This window comes from Macaca fascicularis, chromosome 15, assembly GCF_037993035.2.
Source record: "Macaca fascicularis isolate 582-1 chromosome 15, T2T-MFA8v1.1".
Classification (NCBI taxonomy): Eukaryota; Metazoa; Chordata; class Mammalia; order Primates; family Cercopithecidae; genus Macaca; species Macaca fascicularis.
In genome coordinates this window covers 99605403-99629970 of record NC_088389.1, presented here as the reverse complement: position 1 = coordinate 99629970, position 24568 = coordinate 99605403, and the positions used below count along the sequence as shown (strand labels likewise).

At 39.8% G+C, this 24568-nt stretch overlaps 1 protein-coding gene across 4 annotated transcripts in view; it reads right to left on the bottom strand.

Annotated features, from left to right (window-relative positions):
• The window catches only part of PIP5K1B (phosphatidylinositol-4-phosphate 5-kinase type 1 beta), a 306533-nt gene that overhangs the window by 104961 nt on the left and 177004 nt on the right, over window positions 1–24568 (bottom strand). For all 4 annotated transcript variants that reach the window (XM_065530660.1, XM_065530659.1, XM_065530661.2 and 1 more), the window contains 2 exons: window positions 15584–15736; window positions 10068–10367 (listed from right to left, as the gene is read on the bottom strand). In XM_065530660.1, the coding sequence (XP_065386732.1) occupies window positions 10068–10367; window positions 15584–15736 (453 nt within the window). The remainder of the gene's footprint in view (window positions 1–10067; window positions 10368–15583; window positions 15737–24568) is intronic.

Sequence of the window (24568 nt, the reverse complement as noted above, 5' to 3'; positions counted from 1 at the left end):
GTGGCTCACACCTGTAATCCCAGCACTCTGGCAGGCCAAGGCAGGTGGATTGCTTGAGCCCAGGAGTTCCAGACCAAACTAGGCAACATGGTGAAACCCTTTCTCTACAAAACATACAAAAATTAGCTGAGCGTGGTGACATGTGCTTGTAGTTCCAGTTGCTTGTGAAGCTAAGGTGGGAGGATTGCTTGAGCCCAGGAGAGAGGGTTGCAAGTGAGCCATGATCATGCCACCACGTTCCAGCCTGGGCAACAGAGTGAGACTCTGTCTCAAAATTTAAAAAACACTAAATTTAAAAATGTTTTTGAAGGAAGAACACTGGTGATATCAAAGGGACACTCAGTTGCAGGGTAGAAGGGCATGTAAAGAGTGCGGACTGATACTGACAGGGATGAAGAGCCATACACGTGGCCCCAAATGTCTCAGAAGCCAGTATGCGGTGATCTTTTCTGAAAGGTTCAGAACCACTGGATGTCCAAAGAAGTACTTTACTTTTCACAAAATAACATGCAGGCCCTGGTCCTACAGCACCGTGGGTACTCCATAAATGTGCCCTGGATGTTGAATGAATGAAATTAAGCCCTATAAAATCAAACTGATTTTACTCTTTACTGTTTAAGCCTAAGTTGAAAGCTTCTGGGAGGAAGACAAGGTCATGTTTGAAAAGTATACAATGCACTGGGTAATGTATCACAAGGCACATTTCTGAACCATTTTTTAAACTTTGTAATATTTTCCTGGACCTTGGAAACTCTCAAATATGCCTTAAATCTCTGTAACTCAGTCCTTCACCAGCTTCCAGAAGTTCCTCCCAAGGTAAGGAGCCTCAACTGCATTTTGTAAATCACCAGGGTTTGCCGCCCCTACATCTTTGGATTGGCTGTTGGCAACCCTGCTCTGTTTTGCATCACAATCTGCATGACTGGCTTACGTTAGAATCCACAACCAGATCCACAGCAGCCAACCTCAAAGCCTTTCCAGAGACATCTTCAAAGCCAGAGTTGCTATCATCAGGCCCCGTGTGGCCACTTCCCCTTCCTGCCATAGCTGTTCTCTCTGCACTCCCAGGATTCTCAACAGGGAGGAGGAGAGGGGTCCATGGGGGCATTTCCTTCCCTTTGCTCCCTCCCCCAGATACTTTGTGGGTCTTTCCATTTGGGGCCTATATCAACCTTACTCCTACACTTAGGGTCATCTAATCAGAGACCAGTAGGTTCTGTTTACAAAAAAGCCAGAAACTCTAAGTAGTAGATATAGCATTGTTCTATTTTATAAGCCCAAAGATTTTAGCTTTCCTTAACTTGAATTATTGCATATATAAAGTTCTGTGGGACAAGTTACTTAAAACGAAAACTTGCTAGACATATAACAACAAACTCAGGAAATGCTTCAACTCTCCAATATTTAGGTAATATCTCTTTTTAGGAAGAAAGGAAAAGGAGTTTACTTCTTAGAGCCAAGGAAATTACTTTCAGTCTCCCATTTTCATTCTTTCTGTAGAGATTTCGATAATACTTCGGTTTGAAGTGAGAGTTAAAAAAAAAAAAAAAAAAAAAGCAAACTACTGACTTGATAATCCTTCCGTTTCTGTAGTGAATCAGAATTCTCAAAAGCTGCTCACACAGGATTCAACGTCACACATCGAGTCCCTAATCTCCTCCCCTGCAAGATTTCAAAAACAATCAACCCCCCTGTAACCATCGCATTGCTCAGAAGGAAGCCTCGCTTTTGACTTAATAGGATTTCGTGTGCATGCACCTTGGTAACAGTTGGCAAATGTCAATGGGCTTGATTATGCTTTTCATTAAATTTTTAAAATTAAATGTTTGGATTATTTATTTTACTTTGTGTTCCTTAGTCACTTGGCGCTGTGTTCCTCTGTTCCTCCTTCCTTGAAATAGGCTGCAAGATTTCATGAACTCATTGTTCTGTCCAAACCAAGCTCTCCACTAGGATTGAGCCCCTTCCTGACTCCTACAGCATCTGCCCCTACAACTAACTCCTTGTCAGAGTTAGGGGACCAGTCATTGAGCACTTCTAGCCCATGCTGCCTGTATCTGTCCACGTTATTACTTAATGTTTTCATTTCAGTGGCCTTACCACCATTAACCTGCAGAAGCTGAACCTCTCCTGAGGATTCACTTCTTTATCTGTCAAAAGGGAATCATACCACTCACTTCACAGGGCTTTGTGAAGATGAATGAGAGAACCTATATGTAATAGATTGTCTGGTTCAAAGTAAGTCTAAATAAATGTTACCTGAACCAACACACTAAATAAAGTAAGCCTTGGAAATGCATCCTTATTGTCCAAGAAATAAAGTATTATGTATTGTATTGTATATACATATTTGATGATTACATATTACATATGATTTGTTTTACATGTTAAGCTACTTTGGTATCTATAGGTTATATCCAAGATGGAACCCTCTCTCCACCAAAACCCAGAAGAGCATATTCTGTAAAATCTGGGAATTGTCTTACTTAGTAGAAAGTCAGGCGTGAACAACATAGAGTATTTTGATTTTTGTAGCTACCCTGACACTATCTTGCACAGATTATTGTGTTCCTTCTGTTACTGCCAGCAGCTCATTTCCATTCCCCACCTTCAGCAGAACTAAGCTGCAGCAAGTGGCACCAGCCCCTCCCAAGACTACTGAACAGTTGTGGTGTATGGATGGTCTTAAATGGGGACACCAGTCGCCACCTAAATAAAAACTGAGGGATGAAGAGGTTAACACAGTTGCAATTTAGTAATTTACTGGCCTTTAACAGACCTTGGCCAAATGAGCAATACAAATGTACTCCAAACAATTATCCACAAATTCACAATGTTGACATGATTTACTTTGGTTCTTTCAAGACGAGCCATGTGTAGGTTATTACTAACACCTGCTTTTATTATGTTCATTGATTAGGTAAGATTCACTATTCCAAGAATGTTTGCTGTTGCTACTTCCTAGGCTCCATCAGAAGACTGACACCAAGAGAAACACTGTGTAAGAACTCTGGAGTGAGCTAAGACTGGGAAAATGAGGTTCCACAGTTCCCACAGAGCAGATTTTTAGTAGCAAACGTTAAACATGTAATCAAGTAATTACAACATAATGAAGCAATACCAATGGCTGTAGAATAGATTTAGATGAAGTCTCACAGGAGTGCTTATTATTAGAAACACACACGTTAAACTCCTGTATCGTAGGCCTTTTCTTAGGAATCTTGTCAGTTGCATAGTCTCACGGGCATATTACCAGGCATTAAACTTAACCACTGAGCTTTTCTGCTGTCTTTTCACCACTCTTTTCTATATCCCCAAACTGCTTTATTAGATTTATCTTTTGCTTTTCTGGGGCATATACTCAAGTAATTTTTTAGCAAGAGACTTAAATACACAGTTATCAGAGTGGCTAAAATAAAAAATAGTGACAACAGCAGATGCTAGCGAGGATAAGGATAAAAACGGATCATTCATCCACTGCTGGTGGAAATGTAAAATGGTGCAACCACTCTGGAAAAGAGTATGGCAATTTCTTAAAAAATTCAACATGCACTTACCATATGACATAGAAACTGAATTTAGGCATTTATCCCAGAGAAATGAAAACTTATGCTCACGCAAAAGGCAGTATACAAATGTTCACAGCAGCTTTATTTGTAACACTCAAAAACTAGAAAAAACCCACATGTTTGTCAGTGGGTGAATGTTAAACTGTGATACATCCATACCAAGAAATATCACTCAGCAATCAAAAGGAGCACATTACTGATACAGGCAATAATTTGGATGAATATCAATGGCATTATACTGAGTTAAAAAAAAAAAGCCAATCTCAGGGGTTATATACTGTACGATTCCATTTATACAGCATTCTCGAAATGGCAAAATTATAGAGATGGAAAACAGATTGGTGATTGCACAGGATTAGGAAGGAGTCGTCAGGGAAGGAGGTAGCTGTGGCTATAAAAGGGTACCATTAGCATCTTTGAGAAAGAACTGTTTTGTACTTGACCATGGTGGTGGTTATATAAATCTATGTATGTCTAAAACTGCACAGAACCTCCCCCACCACACAGGTGCATGTAAAACTTGTGAAATCTGAAAAAAGCTGAAAAACATCAGTAGGTTGTATCAAAGTCACTTTCCTCATTGTGATACTGTACTAAGGTTGTGCAAGATTGTGCAAGATATTACCACTGAGGGAAACTGGGTGAAGGGTATGTGATATCTCTCTGTGTTATTGCTTCCAATAGCATGTGAATCTATTATCTCAAAATACGAAGTAAAAAAATTTACAGGTAGAAAAATTTATAAAGCCCTTGCACACATGATATGATGATGTCATTATTTCTGTTCTCACAATAAAACCTGGCTTGGCTAGGTAAGTCCAAAATCATTTTTTCTCAGACCAGAGAGTAGAAGGCATTCTTTTACTGTTTCCTAGGAAATCTTAGGATTCCTTCCAGCTCAAATAATCTTTGATTCTATGAGTTGGTTTTATTTGTTCACCAACTTTAACTTTGCCTTATGCTTATACTGCTGTGATATTAAACTATTATAGATAGAAAAAACTCATAATTTTAAGACAATGGAGCAAATCAAGTATCTCATGGGCTTACAGCATTTGTAAAACACACTTTGAAACACAGAGGATTTGGCTGGGCATGGTGGCTCACACCTGTAATCCTAGCACTTTAGAAGGCTGAGGCGGGAAGATCACTTGAGGTCAGGAGTTCGAGACCAGCCTGGCCAACAAGGTGAAACTTTATCTCTACTAAAAATATAAAAATTAGCTGGGTATGGTGGTACACGCCTGTAGTCCCAGCTACTTGGAAGGCTGAGGCAGGAGAATTGCTTGAGCCTGGGAGGTGGAGGTTGCAGTGAGCTGAGATTATGCCACTGTACTCTAGCCTGGGCAGCAAAATGAGACTTCACCTCAAAAAAACAAAAACAAAAACAAAAACAAAACAAGTAATTTAGGAGTGTGGAGTCAATGATGTCCCTGCACCCTTTTCATGTTTTGATTGAAGTCTAAACACAAAATCGAATTCCTTATTGATTAAAGGATAGTTTAAATTGAAGTATTCCTACCTTCAGGATATGTACATCTCCTTTCTATTAGGTCTAAAGCACTTTTTCTTCCCCAGTGATAACTGAGAAGGCAAGCAATATCAAAAAAAGAAAATAAACTATCTGAACAAAATGTAAAAAGTTTACTCCTAGCAAAATTATAGCTGAGTGGTAAGCAATAGCCATAATGTTAAATTAAGTATTATATAAAATAACCCATTTTGTAACCCATGCAAACATGCCCATAGCTGATATAAGAATCTGATCCATAAATTTAGAGCTTGCCTTACATAGAAAGATCCCTCTTTGCACATCAGAAAGGTTCAGTATTCTTCAGACTGGTTTCATTAAATTCTGAGAACCTATTAATATTTATGGTTACAGTCATTTGTGTGAAAAAAGAAAATTGGTTCCACACTCTTTAAAAATTAACTTGCGGCTCAACGAAAAAGATAATAAATGTAAAATAAGTCAATTAGGTCATTAATTATCAAGACTGTCTCTGAAATGACTCTCACTTGAAAGAGTAAAAATATTTGGGTTGTAAACACAAGTTCTCACTAATATACTTTGTCTCAAAGTCATTTCCCAGCATTATTAATAAATATTTCAGGATATAATTTATCAAATTAATTAAATGATATGGGATTCTAGATTTTACATAGATAACTTATGTCAGAGAAAAAATAATCATGTTAAATTACAATGAATACAAAAATAGATCCTAATTGTTCTTTTAAAATTAATACATGGATTTTCAATTCAAAAGAGTTTTCAATTACAATCTTGAAACATGTACTGAGTGTATAGAATAAGCCAGGTGCCGCAGCTGCAGAGAGGTGTAAAGAATGAGCTTTGCCCTTGGAGACATTTAAAGTCTCGCTGGAGAGACAGTACACACTCCTAAAGAAGACCAGGGTCAGTGCTAATAAAATAAAGTCCATATTCACAATAGCAAAGACATAGAATCAACCTAGATGCCCATCAACAGTGAACTGGATAATGAAAATATGGTACATATGCAACACAGAATACTACGTAGCCATAAAAAGAGTGTAATCATGTACTTTGCAGCAACATGGATGGAGCTGAAGGCCATTATTCTAAGTAAATTAGCACAGTAATAGAAAACCAAATACTGCATGCTCTTACTTCTAAATGGGAGCTATACATTGAGTACATATGGACATAAAATAGCGAACGACAGACACGAGGGCCTACCTGAAGGTGGAGGCGGGGAGGAGGAGGGTAGGAAGTTGGAAAATTTACCTATTAAGCACTACGCTTATTACCTGGGTGATGAAATAATCTGTACACCAAATCCTTATGACAATTTACCCATGTAACAAATCTGCTCATGTACTCCTGACCTTAAAATAAAAGTTGGAAAGAGAAAAAGTCTAATGACCATTTACAACATTGCTTCCATGGGAAAACTCACTGCAATATAAATGTACTTTTGTTACACAAATGACTCTTGATAGGAGGACAACCAGTACAACTTTCCAAATAGTCTGAAGTGATTCAAAACGGAGATAATCTGGGACTGGGCTTGGGAAAGCCAGGCAAAGGGACTCAGGGGTTGCCACAAAGATGCCAGGAGAAGATGGCATGTGTCAGGAGGACTCAGTGCAAGATGAGGCTGTTCTGGTCTTTTCAGACACAGAGCTCAGAAACAGCAGCTCTGATTGGCAGTCAGGGAAGCAGTCCACGGGGAGCGGGGAATAAGGTTGGTCAAGCTGGCCCTTCCGGCCAGCACTCACGCTAAAGGAAATAGAATCCTGGGGTCTGAGATGTCAAGCCAAAATATGAAAGGAGAGGTAGGGGCACCAAGAAGCAGGGAGAGGTCAGCCATAGGTTAAGAGGCTTAACAAATCTGTCTGGGAACAACAAAGAAGCTGGGGTCCAAAGGTCTGGGATTCTTGGATTTGCTACTGCTAAGCCCTTAAGAGCTCCCTGGCACCACCAGAAAGGGTCTTCTGACAATATGTGGCTCTCATATTATGTGGCCACTTTCCTCTTCTGCCCCACATGCTCTCCCTATTAACTGCCCCAAAACCGAACAACTATAGCTCCCAGAGCTATAATGGGTGTGCTATTTCACACCCATTGTTTCATACCTATTTTCTTTTCCTAGAAATATGCTTCTACTGCTTTGCCTACCCGGAGAAAGCTTCTCATCCTTTAAAAGCAAGCTACAATGTTCCCTACTCTAATCCTCACAATATAGTATCATTGCACATACTAGACTGTATGGCAATTGATAAAAAATAAAGGTCATGCACCTCATGCTTGGCATGTAGTGTGCTTGCAATATGTGCTGATAAGTGAATAGAAGCATATATCCTAATATGGGTCTAGTTCACCCTTCTCTGCCTGGGGTGCTGACACAGTAATACATTCCTCTAACTGGTTTGTTTCCAGAGCCTTAGCCATACTGTCTAACAGGCATTTTAGCAGAAATGACTCCTGATTGATAGGTGCTGGCCTCAGCTCAGACCAACCTTGCAGCCCCTCTGGGTCTCTGCAGTCCCTCAGCCAGCACAGAGGCTCAGCTCTGCAAAGCAAAGGCAATAGTGGGACAATGTCAACCACATATCCTACTGCAGTCATCCAGTGAGTTGGCCCTTCAGAGGATGACCTGAAGAGAGAGACGTAACTCTAGGAAGGGGATTCTGAGCCTTGGGGGAGGAAGAGGAGGAACAATGGGCTCCAAGAGATTCATGATCCATCACGAGGATGGGCATCTTTTGTGGGGAGGACAGTTCACAGCATTCATATGATTTACTAAGAGGCCCTTGACTATTAAATATTAATATTCACCATTCCAGAAATACGCTTTGCTTGAGGCAGCTCTGCTCAGAGCAGCAGCTGCTGAATCCAGATCCCAGAGGACTTGGTCATGGTCAGGACAGATCAGGAAAGGAAGCTGAGTTCCCCTACAGCTCAGCATTTACACACTCCCATACCATCCCAAGAGAAGCCTTTCTCAAGGCAGATGTACATATTTTAAAGAATGTCCATGATCTGTGTCTTGTACAACTTCAAACGCAGTGAGTAAGAGGGAGTAAGGCTCAGGATACCTCTACCTTGACCTTTATGTTCCTTAGAACAATAAACCTGCCAGAGAATAAAAAATAAAAGGCAAATCTCCAGGGTCTCATTCGTGATGAAAAGTTTGGTTTGACCTCGCGGTCTCAGTCCTGAGCTCAGGAAACGCTAATAAATAGACAAATCCTGAGTAATGGCTCTTTTACATTTGCCTTTTTTTTTTCTGGCAGAGAAGCATGTGGTGTTAGAAGGCAGCAGATAAAGGCTTTCCATACTAAAGGGGCAAGAAGCACACACAAGAGAAAGCAAACCTAAAACTGGGGAGGCTGACACTAGACTCTGGGGAATTGAGAGTCACTTTTTACCTACATTCTGTAAAGGGCAGAAAAAACACAGGAAAAAGTTTCTACTAAAATATGTGTGTTTTGTTTTTACGTTTTTTGACTAGAAAAATATGCATCACTCAAATCCACTCAGATATCTGAATATCTGCTGGACGTTTTTTGTTTGTCTGTTTGCTTGGTTCCTACTGTTCCTTCCCTGAGTTCTGAAAAGATAATTAAAAAAGAATCCTCAGAGTGAACCTTTAAGTTTTAGTTGTTAGAAGCACATACCTTTGTACCCAAACACATGTGGGCTCTGTCATTGACTTGCTAAGTAATCTGGATAAGTTTCTGAATCTCTTTAAGAACCCAATTCTTCAGCAATGAAAATGGAAGTATGAATAGTACTGACTTCAAAGAGCTGCTGAGGTAATTAAGTGAAATGATGCATTAAAAAATCTTAGACTAACCTGGCATACTATAAGCATTCAATAAATGGTAGCTAAACAATAGAAGTAACATCTCTGTCAATAAAGAAAAACAATTCTAAGGACACATTTTTGTGCACAATCATGCAAGCTGTAACAAGTAGAAAGGAAGAAAAACAAACAAACAAACAAAAAAACAGAAACAGTAGGCCTGCGTTCTTTAGTGAAAATTCCCTGCTTTATACCTTAGAAGGGGTGTCAGACTGTCTTCCTCACCTTCACGTGAGTTCAGATCCGGCAGAGAAGTGTCCCCCCTCCCCTATAACAACATGGGTCATCCGTCCAGGCCCATGGAAAGCACAGAAAACCACAGCCTGTGCCATCGTGCTTTCTGCCCACCTCCACTACCCACCTTAGCCAAGTGGCTGGATGGTTCTCCCATGATCATTATCCTTCAGAAGCTATTAGCACTGCATTTGTCTTTTCTCCAAAACAATTTTTGTCTCTTTTCACCATGTTAGAAAAAATCTTCCCTTAGTTTTTCTTTCTTTTTTTTTTTTTTTTAAGCATAGCGGCTTGGGGGAATTCCTCCACACTTTGGACAATCACTCCAGCTAAGTTTGCAGGGAATGGTGTCTGCCCTAATTGGCAAGCTTCATTCCTGCTCACCTCTTATTCAGACCACAAAAAATAATTTCAGCAAACGTTCTGCTCACGTCATAGTTTTGCATCCATGCTGATCTCTAGGGAGCCATTATTAATCCCAAGTACATTTTCTCTAAACGTGTCTCCCAAATTCGAGTCCTACTTCTTCCAAGATTTCTATATGGCTTTTCTTACTCAACACTACGTTAAACCAAAATTCTATTTCTTTCTAGTTAAACTATCTTCCCCATAGTGGAGAAAGAAAAGAAAACAAGGCTTTCTTGTTTCATTTTATCAAAGAAAGCTGACTTAGCTTATTAATTATAAATAAACAACAGAGATGTAGGTTAAGGACTCTAGATAACTCCCTTATCATTTACTAATTCCTTCAGTATCAGGGAAGCATGGCTTGGCACCAGGATTGGGAAAGATAGGATTCCACATGTCCGCCACTTTGGACATTCCTTATTTCTATGCTTTCAATAAGTGGCAGCCACAGTTTACACGAGCACAGAGTTCAAAGAAAATCACAACAATCAAACTTCCTTACCCGGCAGTCTCTCTGCAGTGTTTTCATAAGCGCGTTGTATGTTTCTGTATCAAAATACAACCCTTCGTGCATGTCTTGCAGGAAGTCTAAGTCCTTAAACGTGGGGTTGGATTTCTCTCTCTCTTTACGGGATGCTCTCCGCTTATACGTTGAGCCTTTCAAGTCATATGTAAAGTGCATTCTCATGGAGCGTGGCAAAACGTTGTTCATCACCACAATCCTGATATTAATGCCTCCTGATTGCATACAATACAGTCCGTAAAATTTTGGCAAAAGAGTCCTTGGATTCTGGTTTAAATTCTAGAAACCAAAACAAGAAAAATATATTTACAATCTTCTATTTTGACAAAATAATGTTCCACTAAAGATGTGTTTTCATGCTGATATAATTAAAAATGGAATGTGATTATCTTTATTAATGTCCATTACTAAAATTTTGATGTTTCTAATCTATTTCTTAAGTCTGCTTATTGGACAGCAATTTTATTATTCTAAACTCAGGGCAGTGAAAGTGACTGAATTGAAATTGGACATAATGTCCCAAATTGGCTCCAACTAAAAACAGGCAAGGAATTGACTGGTGCCATAAGTGACTATTCTCTAAGGTAGCTAAAGAGAAAACGAATTGCCAAGGTATAAGGGATGAACATTTAAAATTTTAATAGCTCCTGCAAAACTGTCTTCCAAAATGGCAGACCAATTTACAACCACACTATGTAAGATTGTACATAGATTTTCCCGTCACTCTTACCAGTGCTGAACAGTACCCAAACTTTAAAATCTTTGTAAGCATGATTAGTGAAAAATGGAAACCTGTTTTTAAAAATTTGAATGCCACTGATTATTTATGTATTTTTATTCACCTTAAAGATAATTTTGCTCATTTTTTTTCTGTAGGTTTTTGTCACTGTTGAAATTCTTGATATATTCTGGATATTTATCATTTCTCTCATCTATATGGGGTAGTTTCTTCCAGTCTGTTGTCTTTTTTATTATTTAAAAAAATAGGGAGGCCAGGCGCTGTGGCTCATGCCTGTAATCCCAGCACTTTCGGAAGCCGGGGCGGGCGGAACATGAGGTCAGGAGTTCGAGACCAGCCTGGCTAGCACAGTGAAACCCTGTCTACACTAAAAATACAAAAAATTAGCCTGGTCTGGTGGCATATGCCTGTAGTCCCAGCTACTCAGGAGGCTGAGGCAGGAGAATTGCTTGAACCTGGCAGGCAGAGGTTGCACTGAGCCGAGATAGCGCCACCGCACTCCAGCCTGGGTAACAGAGCAAGACTCCGTTTCAAAAAAAAAAAAAAAAAAAAAGAAAGAAAGAAAGAAAAAAAAGGGAATACATACCTATTTTTGTTCCCTTTTGAAGTAGATAAGAAATTAAAATAGTTTACAAAAGGGCATGTATTCAATGAAAAGTGTCTCCGCTATCCTTGATTCTTCCCCCAATTCTCAACATTTGAGAAAACCACTGCTCTCACTTTATTTCATTCCAGAAATATTCAATGAGCTTATATTAATTTTGTGTCTGGTACTTTTTGTTATATAAATGTGTTGCCTTAAAAAAAAATTTTTTTTTAAATTTTTTGAGAGACGGAGTTTTGCTCTGTCACCCAGACTGGACTGCAGTGGCATGATCTTGGCTCACTGCAACCTCTGCCTGCCAGGTTCAAGTGATTCTCCCGCCTCAGCTTCCCAAGTAACTGGGACTACAGGTGTGTGCCACCACGCCCAGCTAATTTTTGTATTTTTAGTAGAGATGGGGTTTCACTATATGTTGGCCAGGCTGGTCTCGAACTCTTGACCTCAAGTGATCCTCCTGCCTTGGCCTCCCAAAGTGCTGGGATTACAGGCATGCGCCACTGCACTTGGCCTAAATGTGTTGCCTTTTGATGTGGTCATATTTATTTACTTGTTTCTTATTTTTGTGTGTGTGTGTTTGCTTTTTATTTTTTTTTTTTGAGACGGAGTCTCGCTTTGTCGCCCAGGCTGGAGTGCAGTGGCCGGATCTCAGCTCACTGCAAGCCCCGCCTCCCGGGTTTACGCCATTCTCCTGCCTCAGCCTCCCGAGTAGCTGGGACTACAGGCGCCCGCCACCTCGCCCGGCTAGTATTTTGTATTTTTTAGTAGAAACGGGGTTTCACCTGGTTAGCCAGGATGGTCTCGATCTCCTGACCTCGTGATCCGCCCGTCTCGGCCTCCCAAAGTGCTGGGATTACAGGCTTGAGCCACCGCGCTCGGCCTGCTTTTTGTTTTTAACAAAGCTTTTTTATATCCCAAAGTCATAAACTTTTATTTTCTTCCAAATTTTTAATAGTTTTGGTCATTACAGTTGGTCTTTACTCCCTATGGAATTAATTTTGTGTGTATGCGAAAGATCTGAAATAGAGAATTTAATTTTTTCCTCAAATGGATACTTATTGAACAGTCTGACATTTTCCAATTGAGTTTAAATCCCCCCATGTCAATACAGTAAGTAGACAAATTCACATAGATCTATTTCTGAACACTTTATTTGAATCCATTAATTTATCTGTCTAAAACTGTACTCATCCTACATCCTTAACATTAGTTACAGCCTTACAGATTTTTGGTATATGCTATAGCAGGCCTACTGTTTTTCTTCTTTTTCAAAAATGTTTTCTCCATTCTTACAAACTTTCTGTTTAATTGTTCATTTTAAAAAACATTCTTCAAATGAGACTTGCTCGCACTTTCACAGAAATCGGCTTTGTCAAGCTATGTTGAAAAATCCTATTAGAATTTTTGCTTGGAATTAGACTGGATTTATAAGTTGATTTGGGAGCAGTTGAAATCTTTACAATACTGAGTTCAGGAACAATGCATATTTCTTCATTATTTCAGATCTTTTTTATGTCCTTCAATAACATTTTGTAGTTTCCTTCATATTGGGTTTGTAACATTTGTTTTTATAGATTCAAGTATTTTAGCATTTTTCTTATTACATTCTTTCTGAATTGATTATTGTTTGTTTTCCACGTACTATATCTTGCTTTCCCAATCAGAATTACAGTACTCACATGACTTTATTTACTTATTTCTTTATTTTTCTAATAATGTTCATTATAAGTTGTTGTCATCATGAACAGGATCTCTTTTTTCTCTTATATTCTCCTACTCTATATCATCTATATAATGGAATATAATGGATTTTGTAGATTTATTTTTTATCCTGCAAATCTGCCACAGTCATATCACTTCTAGAAATTCCTGATTTATTTTCTTGAAGGTTTGCTCATTTTGAATTCTGTCATTTAAAGAGAACAGTGCTTGTACTTATTTTGTATTTCTTTTTGTACTCAAGACTCAATGCCAGAATTTCTAGCAAATTTATCAGAAAGGACTATTGATGGGAGGGTCATTCTGGTCTATTCCTATTGTTTCTAGAGAAAGGATTCTTGTTTTTCTCCATGAGCTATTACATGAACTTTTGGAAGACTGATAAATGTACAACTCGTGTATTCATTTATTTACTATGTTTTTTTTTTTTTTTTTAAAAACTCCCCTGCTACTTTTTAGAATTTTAATTAAGCAAAGATGTTGAATTTTTAGGGCCTTAGCTTCTCCTCATCTATTTGGGTAACCACATGATGTTCACATTTTTTCTTGTTAATGGGATGGATTATATTGTTATACCAGCTTACATAATTGGGATAAAACCACTTGTTCAGCTAAATTTAATTTTTCTTTTTTTTGAGACAGGGTTTTGCTCTGTCCCCCATGCTGGAGTGGCTTGATCACAGTTCACTGCAGCCTCAACCTTCCAGGCTCAAGTGATCCTTCCACTTCTCAGCCTCCCAAGTAGCTGGGACCACAGGTGTGTGCCACCATGCCTGGATAATTTTTTATTTTTCTTGTAGAGATGCGGTTTCACCATGTTGCCCAGGCTGGACTTGAACACCTGGGCTCAAGTGATCTACCCACCTTGGCCTCCCAAAGTGCTGGGATTACAGGTTGAGCCACCATGCCTGGCTCTTAACTTTTTTTCTAATTTTAATTAAATATAAGTAGTCACATATGGCCAATGCAGTTTTACAAGAGGACAAGTATATCTGAGCTCAGAATTATGGAATTTTAAGATTTACTAATTAAGCAGGTTATAAAATAGTATTATATCAATTTGATCCTAATTTCAGATAATTTTAAAATGTGTGCACAAACAAAGTATAATTGAAGGCACATATACCAAATTTTAGTAATATATATTTCTAGGAAAGAAACTATAGTTAGTTGAATTTTTTTTGGCTTTTATATATTTTCTGTTTTCTCTAAAAAAAAAAAAAAATACTTGTTCAGCATTGAAATCTTTTAAAATCTGCCTGCAGGCCACTAAGATTTTTATTGAGATTTTTGATTTCTATACTTCTATATGAGATTAATTTAAGTATTTAATGCTGTGTCTAGCAGATTTTGGAATAAAATTATATTTTTACATAAAATGATTACATGGCATCTCATGAATGAATTTTTAAAAATAAAGATGACATTTATCACCACTCATAGCAAGTGACTGGCAGAACTTGAGCTTCTGAAATCCAGACAGCTTCATGTAGCCCTTCCAATCATAGAAAATTAATAACTGTTATGAAAGTACAATGAAACTGGAGGTATGAAAATGACTGGACGATTTAGGAAAAGTGGGGTTAGTTTTGAAAATTTTGGAGTAAATGTATAGTAAATCCATCCAGGCTAGGTTACTGTTCCTTTGTCTCTAAAAGATTACATGAAAGGTGATTTTTCATATTATCATATTTACCTATGAAATTATAAATTCTGAAGTCTAGTAGCTGGGAAGAGCTAACATAGAATATGTGCTGGTGTATTAGTGTAGGGGTGAAAAATGCATTCTCTGGAGCCCTTTCCGCTTCTGTAGCACCAGCTCTGCAGCTCTCCAGTTGAATCACCCATGGCAAGTTACTTAATTTATCTTTGCCTCAATTACCTCTTCTATAAAATGGTGATCATTGTAGTATCCAAGGTTGCTGTGAGGATTAAATGAGTTAATGAATGCAAAGCACTTAAGGCCTTGCTTAACATGTAATAAGCGAACAATGAAAGTTAACCATTTATACGATTACTGCGTACTGGCTGCAAAGAGCTTTGCAACGCATTGCTTCCTTTATCTTTCCTTTATTATATATCCTGTATCCTTGCTTTATCACAACAACTATGTAAGATAAGTCTTTCTCAGCTTTCAAAGACTGAGGGAGCTAAGGCTCACCAGTTATGCTGCTTACTCAGGGTCACACAAGTAATTATTGGCTGGGTTGGGATTTGAACTCAGGATTGTGGGATTCAACAACTATGCTCTGCCATTCAGTTCTAGTTTACTTTAAAACATCTATTCAATGAATGTCATAGCATACTTTAAATGCAGAATAAAGCTTACCAAAGAGAAAGAAACATGCCTGAGTCATTGAAGAAACAACAGAAAAAAACTGTTGAGGAAAGTAATTAAACTTCAAGTAGAAGCTTTCATGATGTGCAGTTCCTTACCATGTAATAGCCCGGCAGGAGCTTCTGAAGAAACTCAGCTTCTTTGTGCTGAACTGTTTTGATGATAAATTCATCATCACTGGTCACAAAAAACAAGGATCCACTGGCTCCAGGGTTAGACAGTTCTATTAGAGGTTCACTGCAGATGGAATACTAAAAGAGTAAATGAATAAACATTAAAACATACACTTGATGTATGTGATACCTCCAAGGAGGACAATCATAGCACTGCACATCTTGGCTATGTTGAAACAAGAAGCTCTCTCTATGGGCTTTAAAAGAGGCTCCAGATATACCAAGAAGGCTCTCTGTGAGATTTCTACAGATTTAATTGGTCTGTTTATCTTAATAATTCTATGATGAAAAACAGACATACACTCTTTACCCCCAGAGTCATGCAATAGCATCATGAATCATCCTATCTGTCCAATGAGATAATTCAGTCGTGTTGACTAAGGTGCTTTGTTTCCAGCAAATGTCCATAAAATAACAAGCGAAGATGTGATCCACACTGTGTTTTATCCCTTGAACACCAACCCTATTCTCTTTTCATGATTTTCCCAGAAGATGTCATCTACTCATGGTTTCAACAAGGAGATGACTTCAACATCTGTATCTCCAGCCCAGATCTTTCACTAGGGTTCAAGACCTGTTCATCTAACACTTTAATAGACATTTCTATTTTGGTTATACCACAAACAATTTATATGCAAGAAGTTCACAATCAAGTTAATCTCAAGGCTGTGGTTAGCCCATATGGTGCCTTTGTGGTAATTAGAGAGATGCAGCTCCGGGCCAGGATACAAAGTTGGTGAGTAGAAGAAAGGCTGGGGCCAGGTGTTGTGGCTCATGCCTAAAATCCCAGCACTTTGGGAGGCTGAGGTGGGTGAATGATGAGGTCAGGAGATCGAGACCATCCTAGCTAACACAGTGAAACCCTGTCTCTACAAAAAAATACAAAAAATTAGCCTGGAGTGGTGGCACGCGCCTATAGTCCCAGCAACTTGGGAGGCTGAGGCAGGAGAATCTCTTGAACCTGGGAGGTGGAGGTTGCAGTGAGCCGAAATCGCAACATTGCACTCCAGCCTGGGCAACAGAGCGAGACCCCACTCAAAAAAAAAAAAAAAAAAAAGAACGGCTGGATTCCAGTCTCCACTCCTTCCCCTCGGCCAGCTAGGAGAGCTTGAGTAGTGCACAGCCTGCACAACTGCACATGGTGACCCTAGATCATCTGCTCCCTGTTCTCTGCCTTTTCCCTCTTTCCCTTAGAGAATGGAAGCATTATTTGCCTTGTTCCCCAAACCAGAAACTAGGGCATCATCCTTGACTCATCACATTTTCCCATCTTTCCTATCCAGACTGTTGATGCTACTTGCTCACATCCTAAGTTCTGCCAACATCCTAAGTTCAAAAGTTTCATCATTTCATGCCTGAATTGTTATGGCAAGCTTCTGGTCTTAATTTTCCACGCTCATCCCCTCCAGTACATTCACCAGGAAACTAGGCATCTTTCTGAAATGCAAATCTCTTCATGTTTTTCTGGCCTTTCACATCTTTTGCAGAAAGACAAACATTGCACGTTCTCACTTATTTATGAGATCTAAAAATCAATGGTTCTTAACAGAGCTTTCAAAGGCCATGAATGACCCAGCCTCCTCCCCAGCCTTCCCTCTCATGACTTCCTCCTTCAACTTTAGCTCTAGCCCCAGAGACTGACTTCTCATGTTCTTTTTTTTTTTTTTCAGTTTTTTAAAAATTTATTTATTTATTATACTTTAAGTTCTAGGGTACATGTGCACAACGTGCAGGTTTGTTACATATGCATACATGTGCCATGTTGGTGTGCTGCACCCATTAACTCGTCATTTACATTAGGTATATCTCCTAATGCTATCCCTCCCCCCTACCCTCTTCCCACGACAGGCCCTGGTGTGTGATGTTCCCCTTCCTGTGTCCAAGTGTTCTCATTGTTCAATTCCCACCTATGAGCGAGAACATGCGGTGTTTGGTTTTCTGTCCTTGTGATAGTTTGCTCAGAATGATGGTTCTTAAAAGTGCTGCATACTCTCAACTCCCAGGCTTTTGCGTTGTCCTGTGCCTGCGACAACCTCCCTTCTACTTCCACCTGCCTACCACCCATTGTTGTATTTAATCAGCATTTAAAAAATGCCTATTGAGCATCTGCTATGTCCCAGGCATTCATAAAGCTTATATCCCAGTAGGAGGAAACAGACAGTAAACAAGTAAATACGTTACACATCAGAATGTGGTAAGTGCAGGGGAGAAAAAATGGATCATAGAAAAAGCAGCAGAGAACACCAGCAAAGAGTGAGGAATGGGTTGCAGTAAATTCCAAATAGGGTGGTCACTGAAGGCCTCCTTGCAAAGGTGGCATTGGAGCAGAGGTTGAGACCAGGCAGCAAGCCACATGGCTATCTGGGGAACGGGCACTTCAGCAGCGGGAAGAGCAAATGCAAAGGCCTGAGACGTGGTGGGTTCAAGGCACAACAGGAGGCCAGTGGCTGGAGCAGACAGGGCGAGGAGGAGCCCTGAAAGGGATGGAGCCAGAGAGGTCAGGGGGACAGACCACATCCAGTGCTATAGGCCACTGGAAGGACTTTGTTCTTTTTTCTAAGGGAGCTGAAAAGCCATTGGAGGCTCTGGAGCAGAGGACCTCTCTGTTGGGTTAGGAAACCACTGGAGAAAGACAAAGGGAAGATGTAGGGAGCATAATTCATAAGCTGCTGCCACAGCTTCAGCTTTCAGTGCCTGCTGAGACAGCACTTGCTCCGGAAAACTCTTCCTGGTTCCATGGATAAAAGATCAATTGCTTCCTGGCCCTGGATATTCTCATCACAGAAGTCACCACAAAATCCTGCAATTGCCTGTTTCCTTTTCCCCGAGTTGCAGAGATTGTAAAACTCTGTGCAGCAGAAACTGTGACTATCTTACACCGTGATACAGTTCCAAGACCTGTGCCTTCGAACATGGTAGGTGCCTACATACGTGGTAGGTACTCAAGAAATTTCTGTCAGATGGCTGAACTCCACCAACAATTGTATGGCTGTAAATATCACTGTTTTTGGTTTTATTAAACTCAGTGTTTATTAACTAATAATCCACATCATTGACTAGAGAAACACTGGGTGGCAGAGAAAAAGGTAAAGAGGCCATGCAGGTGTGAGATAGACCCAGCCTGGCAGAAGCAGGAGCTTAAAGAACCACATCGTCTTTAAATTTTTCTATTTTTAAATTTTTGATTGGCAAACAATGATTTGTTTAATTTCAATTTTTTTTATTTCAATAGCTTTAGGGGTACAAGTGGTTTCCGGTTACATGGATTAATTGCATAGTGGTGGAGCCTGGGATTTTAGTGCACCCATCACCTGAGTAGTGGACGTTGTACCCAACAGGCAGTTTGTCATTCCCCACCCCCTGCCCACCCTGCCTCTTCTAAGTCTTCAATGTCCATTATACCACTCTGCATGTCTTTGCATACCCATAGCTTAGCTCCCACTTAGAAGTGAGAACATGCAGTATTTGTTTTTCTATGAGATGTAATAATTGTATACATGTATTGGGTATGTGACATTTTTTGATCATGAATACACTGTAGAATGATCAAATCACAATAGCTAACATATCCATCACCACACACACTTCTTTGTGGTGAGAATATTTAAAATCCACTTTAAAAAATTAATTTAGAAAGATATACATTACTATTAACTATAGTCACCTTGCTATACAATAGATCACCAGAACTGATTTCTTCCATCTAACAGACTTGTATACATTCGCCAACATTTTCCTTGTTCTCTATCCACGTCCTACCACCTCAGCCTCTAGTAATCACCATTCTCCTCTACTTCGATGAGTTCAATTTTTCTAGATTCCACAAGTAAGTGAGATCATGTGATATTTATCTTCCCGTGCCTGGCTCATTTCAGTTAGCACATTGTCCTCTACGATCATCCATGCTGTTCTAAATGACAGAATTGTGTTGTTTTTAAAGGCCGAACAGTATTCCATTGTGTATATATATCACATTAAAAAATCCATTTATCCTTTGATGAGCATTTATGTTGTTTCCATCTTTCCCATTGTGAATAATGCTGCAGAGAGCATGGGAGTGCAGGCATCTCTTCACTGTACTCATTTCCGTTGCCTTGGATAGATACCCAGTGGTGGGATTGTTGGATCATATGGTAGCTCTATTTTTAGCTATTTGAGGAACCTCCCTACTGTTTTCTAAAATGGCTGTATGAATTTACATTTCTACCAACAGTATATGAGAGTTCCCTTTGCTCTACCTCCTCATCAAACACTTGTTATCTTTTATCTTTTTTGATAATAACCATTCTAACAGGTGTGAGGTGATATCTCATTGTGGTTTTCTCTCATGATTAAGAATGTTGAACTTTTTTAATGTATCTATTGGCCATCTGTCTTTTTTTTAAAAAAAAGACAAGGTCTCGCTCTGTCACCCAGGCTAAAGTGCAGTGGCCTGATCATGGCTCATTGTAGCCTTGACCTCTCCAGGCTCTGGTGATCCTCTTACCTCAGCCTCCTGAGTAGCTGGACTACACGCATGTGCCACCATGCCTGAATACTTTTTTGTATTTTTGTAGAGATGGGGTTTTGCCATGTTGCCCAGGCTGGTCTCAAATTTCTGGGCTTAAGCAATCCACCTGCCACAGCCTCCCAAAGTGCTGGGACTACAGGGGTGAGCCAACATGCTTGGCCTGTATATATATATATATATACACACACACACACACACACATATATATTTTGAGAAATGTATATTTAGGTCCTTTGCTCATTTTTAAATAGGGTTATTAGTTTTCTTGTTATTGAGTAGTTTGAGTTCCTTATTTATTTTGGATATTAACCCCTTACCTGATGCATTATTTGCAAATATTTTTTCCCAATCTGTAGATTGTCTCTTCACTCTGCTGTTTCCTTTGCAGTGCAGAAGCTTTTTAGTTTGATGCAATCCCTTTGATCTATTTTTACTTTTTTGCCTGTGCTTTTGGGGTCACATTTAGGAAATCACTGCCCAAATCAATACTGTGCAGTAGTTTTTCCCTATGTGTTCTTCAAGTAGTTTTACAGTTTCTGGCCTTCCATTTAAGACTTTAATCCATTTTGAGATGATTCTTGTTTATGATGTGAGGTAAGGGTTCAATTTCATTCTTCTGAATGTGGATGGCCAGTTTTCCCAACACCATTTCTTGAAGAGACCATCCTTTCCCCATTGTGTGTGCTTGCCACTTTTGTCAAAAGTCAATTGACTACAGATGTGTGTGTGTGTGTGTGTGTGTGTGTGTGTGTGTGTGTGTGTGTGTGTGTTTATTTCTGGACTCTCTATCCTATTCCATTGGTCAATGTGTCTGTTTTTATACTAGTACCATGCTGTTTTGATTACTACAGCTTTGTAATATAAACAGCCATATCTTGAGGATATAGGCATCTGAAAAAACATCAAGGCTAAAAAATCCCAAAAGTTTTGTTCTGAGCTTGTGAATACTTAAGTCCCTATCATAGAAAAACCTGAAAGGAGGGACAGTGAAAGAAAAAGTGAGAGGAGGGAGAGAGAAACTAGCAGAAACATGATTAAAAGGTAGTTTCTAGATATGACCTTTTACATTATTCTGTTTTGAAAATACTGAGGATAAAGGAAACAAAATTATCCAAGAAAAGAAAGAAGCAAGTGTTTGCTGGCTTCCTAAGTCACTGGCAACTTTCATCTTCCACTTCCCCTTCATTCTGTTAGCCTTGCTTCTCAACAATCTCTTACTAAACAGCATTAGAGCCTAAGCCTACAGATGAGTTGAGGATAAGTTAGGAAAAAAGAAATAGCTATCAGACTGCAGACAGGACGCCATAAAAACCAAGAGGAATCAGAGAGCGCTTGCCCAGCCATGTGTGCAGACAAAGTGTTCTTGTGGAAGAGTGACTCGTGAAAAGGGCATGAGATTTGTACCAGCTGCTAGTTATGTGATCCCGAGTAAGGAATTTAGCATCTTGGAGTTTTAGAAGCCTCATTTCTAAAAATAAAGGTAATAATATCTACCGGAAAGTTACTGGAAGTTTTTAAAGTGAATGCTTTTGAAATCCCTGGCAAAGAGTGACCACGTATTGCTGTTGTTAATTTTATGACATGATCACACACAGGTGAGAGAAGCACATGGCCTACAATATACTCATTCCACAGGCAGGTAAGAAGAGCTGACACCACCCTAGGATGCACTGAGGTTCTCAGCCTACTGCCCATGACTTCAGGGTGATCCAAAGAGACACGAAAGCATTCTGAGTGAAGCAAGAAAATGTTGGGTTTCTCATTTACTCACGAATTTGGGACCCTGGAATACAAAGGTGTGGACTCCAAGCTCTCATAAAAAGTGAAGGCAGACCCTAGACTCTTTTTAGGAATTTGGATTCTTTGCTCCATGGCATTTGAATTCCTGACGCAGAACTTCCTTATGAGTAGGAGTTTATGTTGTGAAAATATGAAAACAACAAAGGATGCAGCAATTAGAGGCTGCAAATAGAGAAATTAGGGGGGTGATCCAGAAAGAGGTGTCTAGAAAAAACTGGATTCAGACCTAAACATCTGCTCCCAATGAAAGTCTCCAATTCTTCTATAAGCAGTGACATTAAAAAAAAAAAAATGCAGTGACATAATATGAAGGCTATTTCATTGGTTACTACACTGTCAAATATTCTTTTATTATGTCATTTATATATAACATGAATGAAATAATAAATTGTTTTGATCCATTTTAATAACCCTTTGGGGGCTATTCATAGCCCAGCATCAATGTGCAATAAACTGTGATTATGATACTGAACAGGAGTACCACCATTATGCTGTAGAATTCTATGGTTTCTCACTCTACAACTCAGTTACTACATTCTCTTCTAAGCCACCTTCTTTGCAACATTGCCTCTTAAGAGCAAATGAAGAGGAGAGATGGGAACATTTTAATTAGTCATGATCAAACGCCCCCATGCGTGCTCCTGGGTTTTATGCACCTTCCAGGCACTTGTCATCTGTGCAAGCTGTTCTAATGTATTCATGCTCTTGCTTCTATTTCCTGCAGGGTCTCCCTGCTATACCCACTGGAGAAAAAGAAAGAGCAAAGCACAACCCAGCTGGGCCCTGCCAATGTAAATTAACAATGTAAACTTGCCCCATGTGGCGGAGATAATTTTATGTGCCATTTCTTCCCCTGATAGTATGAAATATTCACTCTGCTCGCTTTCTTATTGGTACAGGTGAGCCTGAAAAGACTCATGTAAGTTCTACTGGATTTTTGAATAACCAGGCACATGATGGAGAAGGAAAGAACCCATGGCTGGTTGCCCAAGCAGAGATGGGAATGCTCTGGGGCCATTTGGCTTTGCCTTGGGAGGTGTTTGTCTAGGAAAAAATAAGGAAGAAGGAAAGTTTGCACTGCTGCGTGCAGAAGCTCCTTCACCATGCTGTTTCACAATCCAAATTATGCATGTTTCAACATGAAACTTGTTATCAGCATGCACATGGTAAATTTTAATGGGACTGAACACATAAACAGAATAATTCAGGCAGGAATCCAGATGCAACAGCAAAAAACTAAGTAGAAATACACACAAATCGCAGGTATTCAATATTACACCTAAGTATGGAGTTACCAACGGCTAGAGATTGTTCCCACACCCCCGACTTACATCACTGTATCTTCACAAGTGTGGGTTTGAGTAGCCCAAGTTTGCCAGCCACCATGATGTACTTTGTGACTGGCACTGTATCCTTTGTTTCTTCACAGGGTTTTTCAAGCAATGTCTTATTTCCTGTTTCTGTGCTTTCCTTTAGCTAAACTCTTCCAAAATGTGTTTTGTTAAAGGTGTTTGACTTCTTTCGGCTGTGTTCTTCAGAATGGACAATCACAGGTCAATGGGCTAGGGAGAGGCTAGCTTGAGTACATATTTGCTAAGAGATCTGTGATTCTCATCAAATATGGGAAGCATGAGGCCACCTGGTGAAGGGTCTTCAAGCTCTTGGGGAGACCACTGTTTGATCTAGGCTCTGACCCCACCAGTGTGTGTAACCTTGGGCATCTCCCTTTGCTGATCCCAGCTTCAGATTCCTCATCTGTAAAATGAAGGATTGAGCTAAAAAGTCACTGAAGGTTATTATACCTGACACTTAAGCATGCTGTGTCATGTAAACGACCCTTTCCTCATCGATCACACTCCAGATCATTAGGTGTGGCCCCAGATAGAGCGGTTTGGAGGTGAGCTTCCAGAGACTCCAAGGTTTATTGGGGAATCGCCTCAGTCCTGTGCTACAGGTGTCTCCAGTGCAGGCACAGGTGGGTGGCAGCTGCTGTTGGGGACCAGGTAGTCATGTTTAGCTAGGGCCACTGCCTTTGTTCTGTTTCTTGCAAGCCCCAGAGATGTGTCTAGTTACTGAACCATGTGCATGGTGAATGAGGGAGGTGGACAAATGGAATCAAACAAAAACACACTTACGTACCTGGCTCTATCTTTCCCCCATCGTCTGTGGGTCTGTGTGTGTGTGTGTGCATGTGTGTGTGTGTGTTTCAGACGCAGTCTTGCTCTGCTGCCCAGGCTAGAGTGCAGTGGTGCAATCTTAGCTCACTTCACCCTTTGCCTCTGGGGTTCAAGTGATTCTCCTGTCTCAGCTAACCAAGTAGCTGGGACTACAGGCTCATGCCATCATGCCCAGCTAACATTTTTGTATTTTTGGTAGAGATGGGATTTCGGCATGTTTGCAAGGCTGGTCTTGAACTCCTGACCTCAGGTGATCCACCTGCCTTGGCCTCCCAAAGTGCTGGGATTACAGGCATGAGTCACCACACTTGGCCTCTCTCTACCTTTTAAGTTATATTTACATACATAAAAGTGAAAAGAAATTGTGAAATTAACACTCATGTATCTATCTTCCAGCATCAACTCATGAATGGTAAACTCATT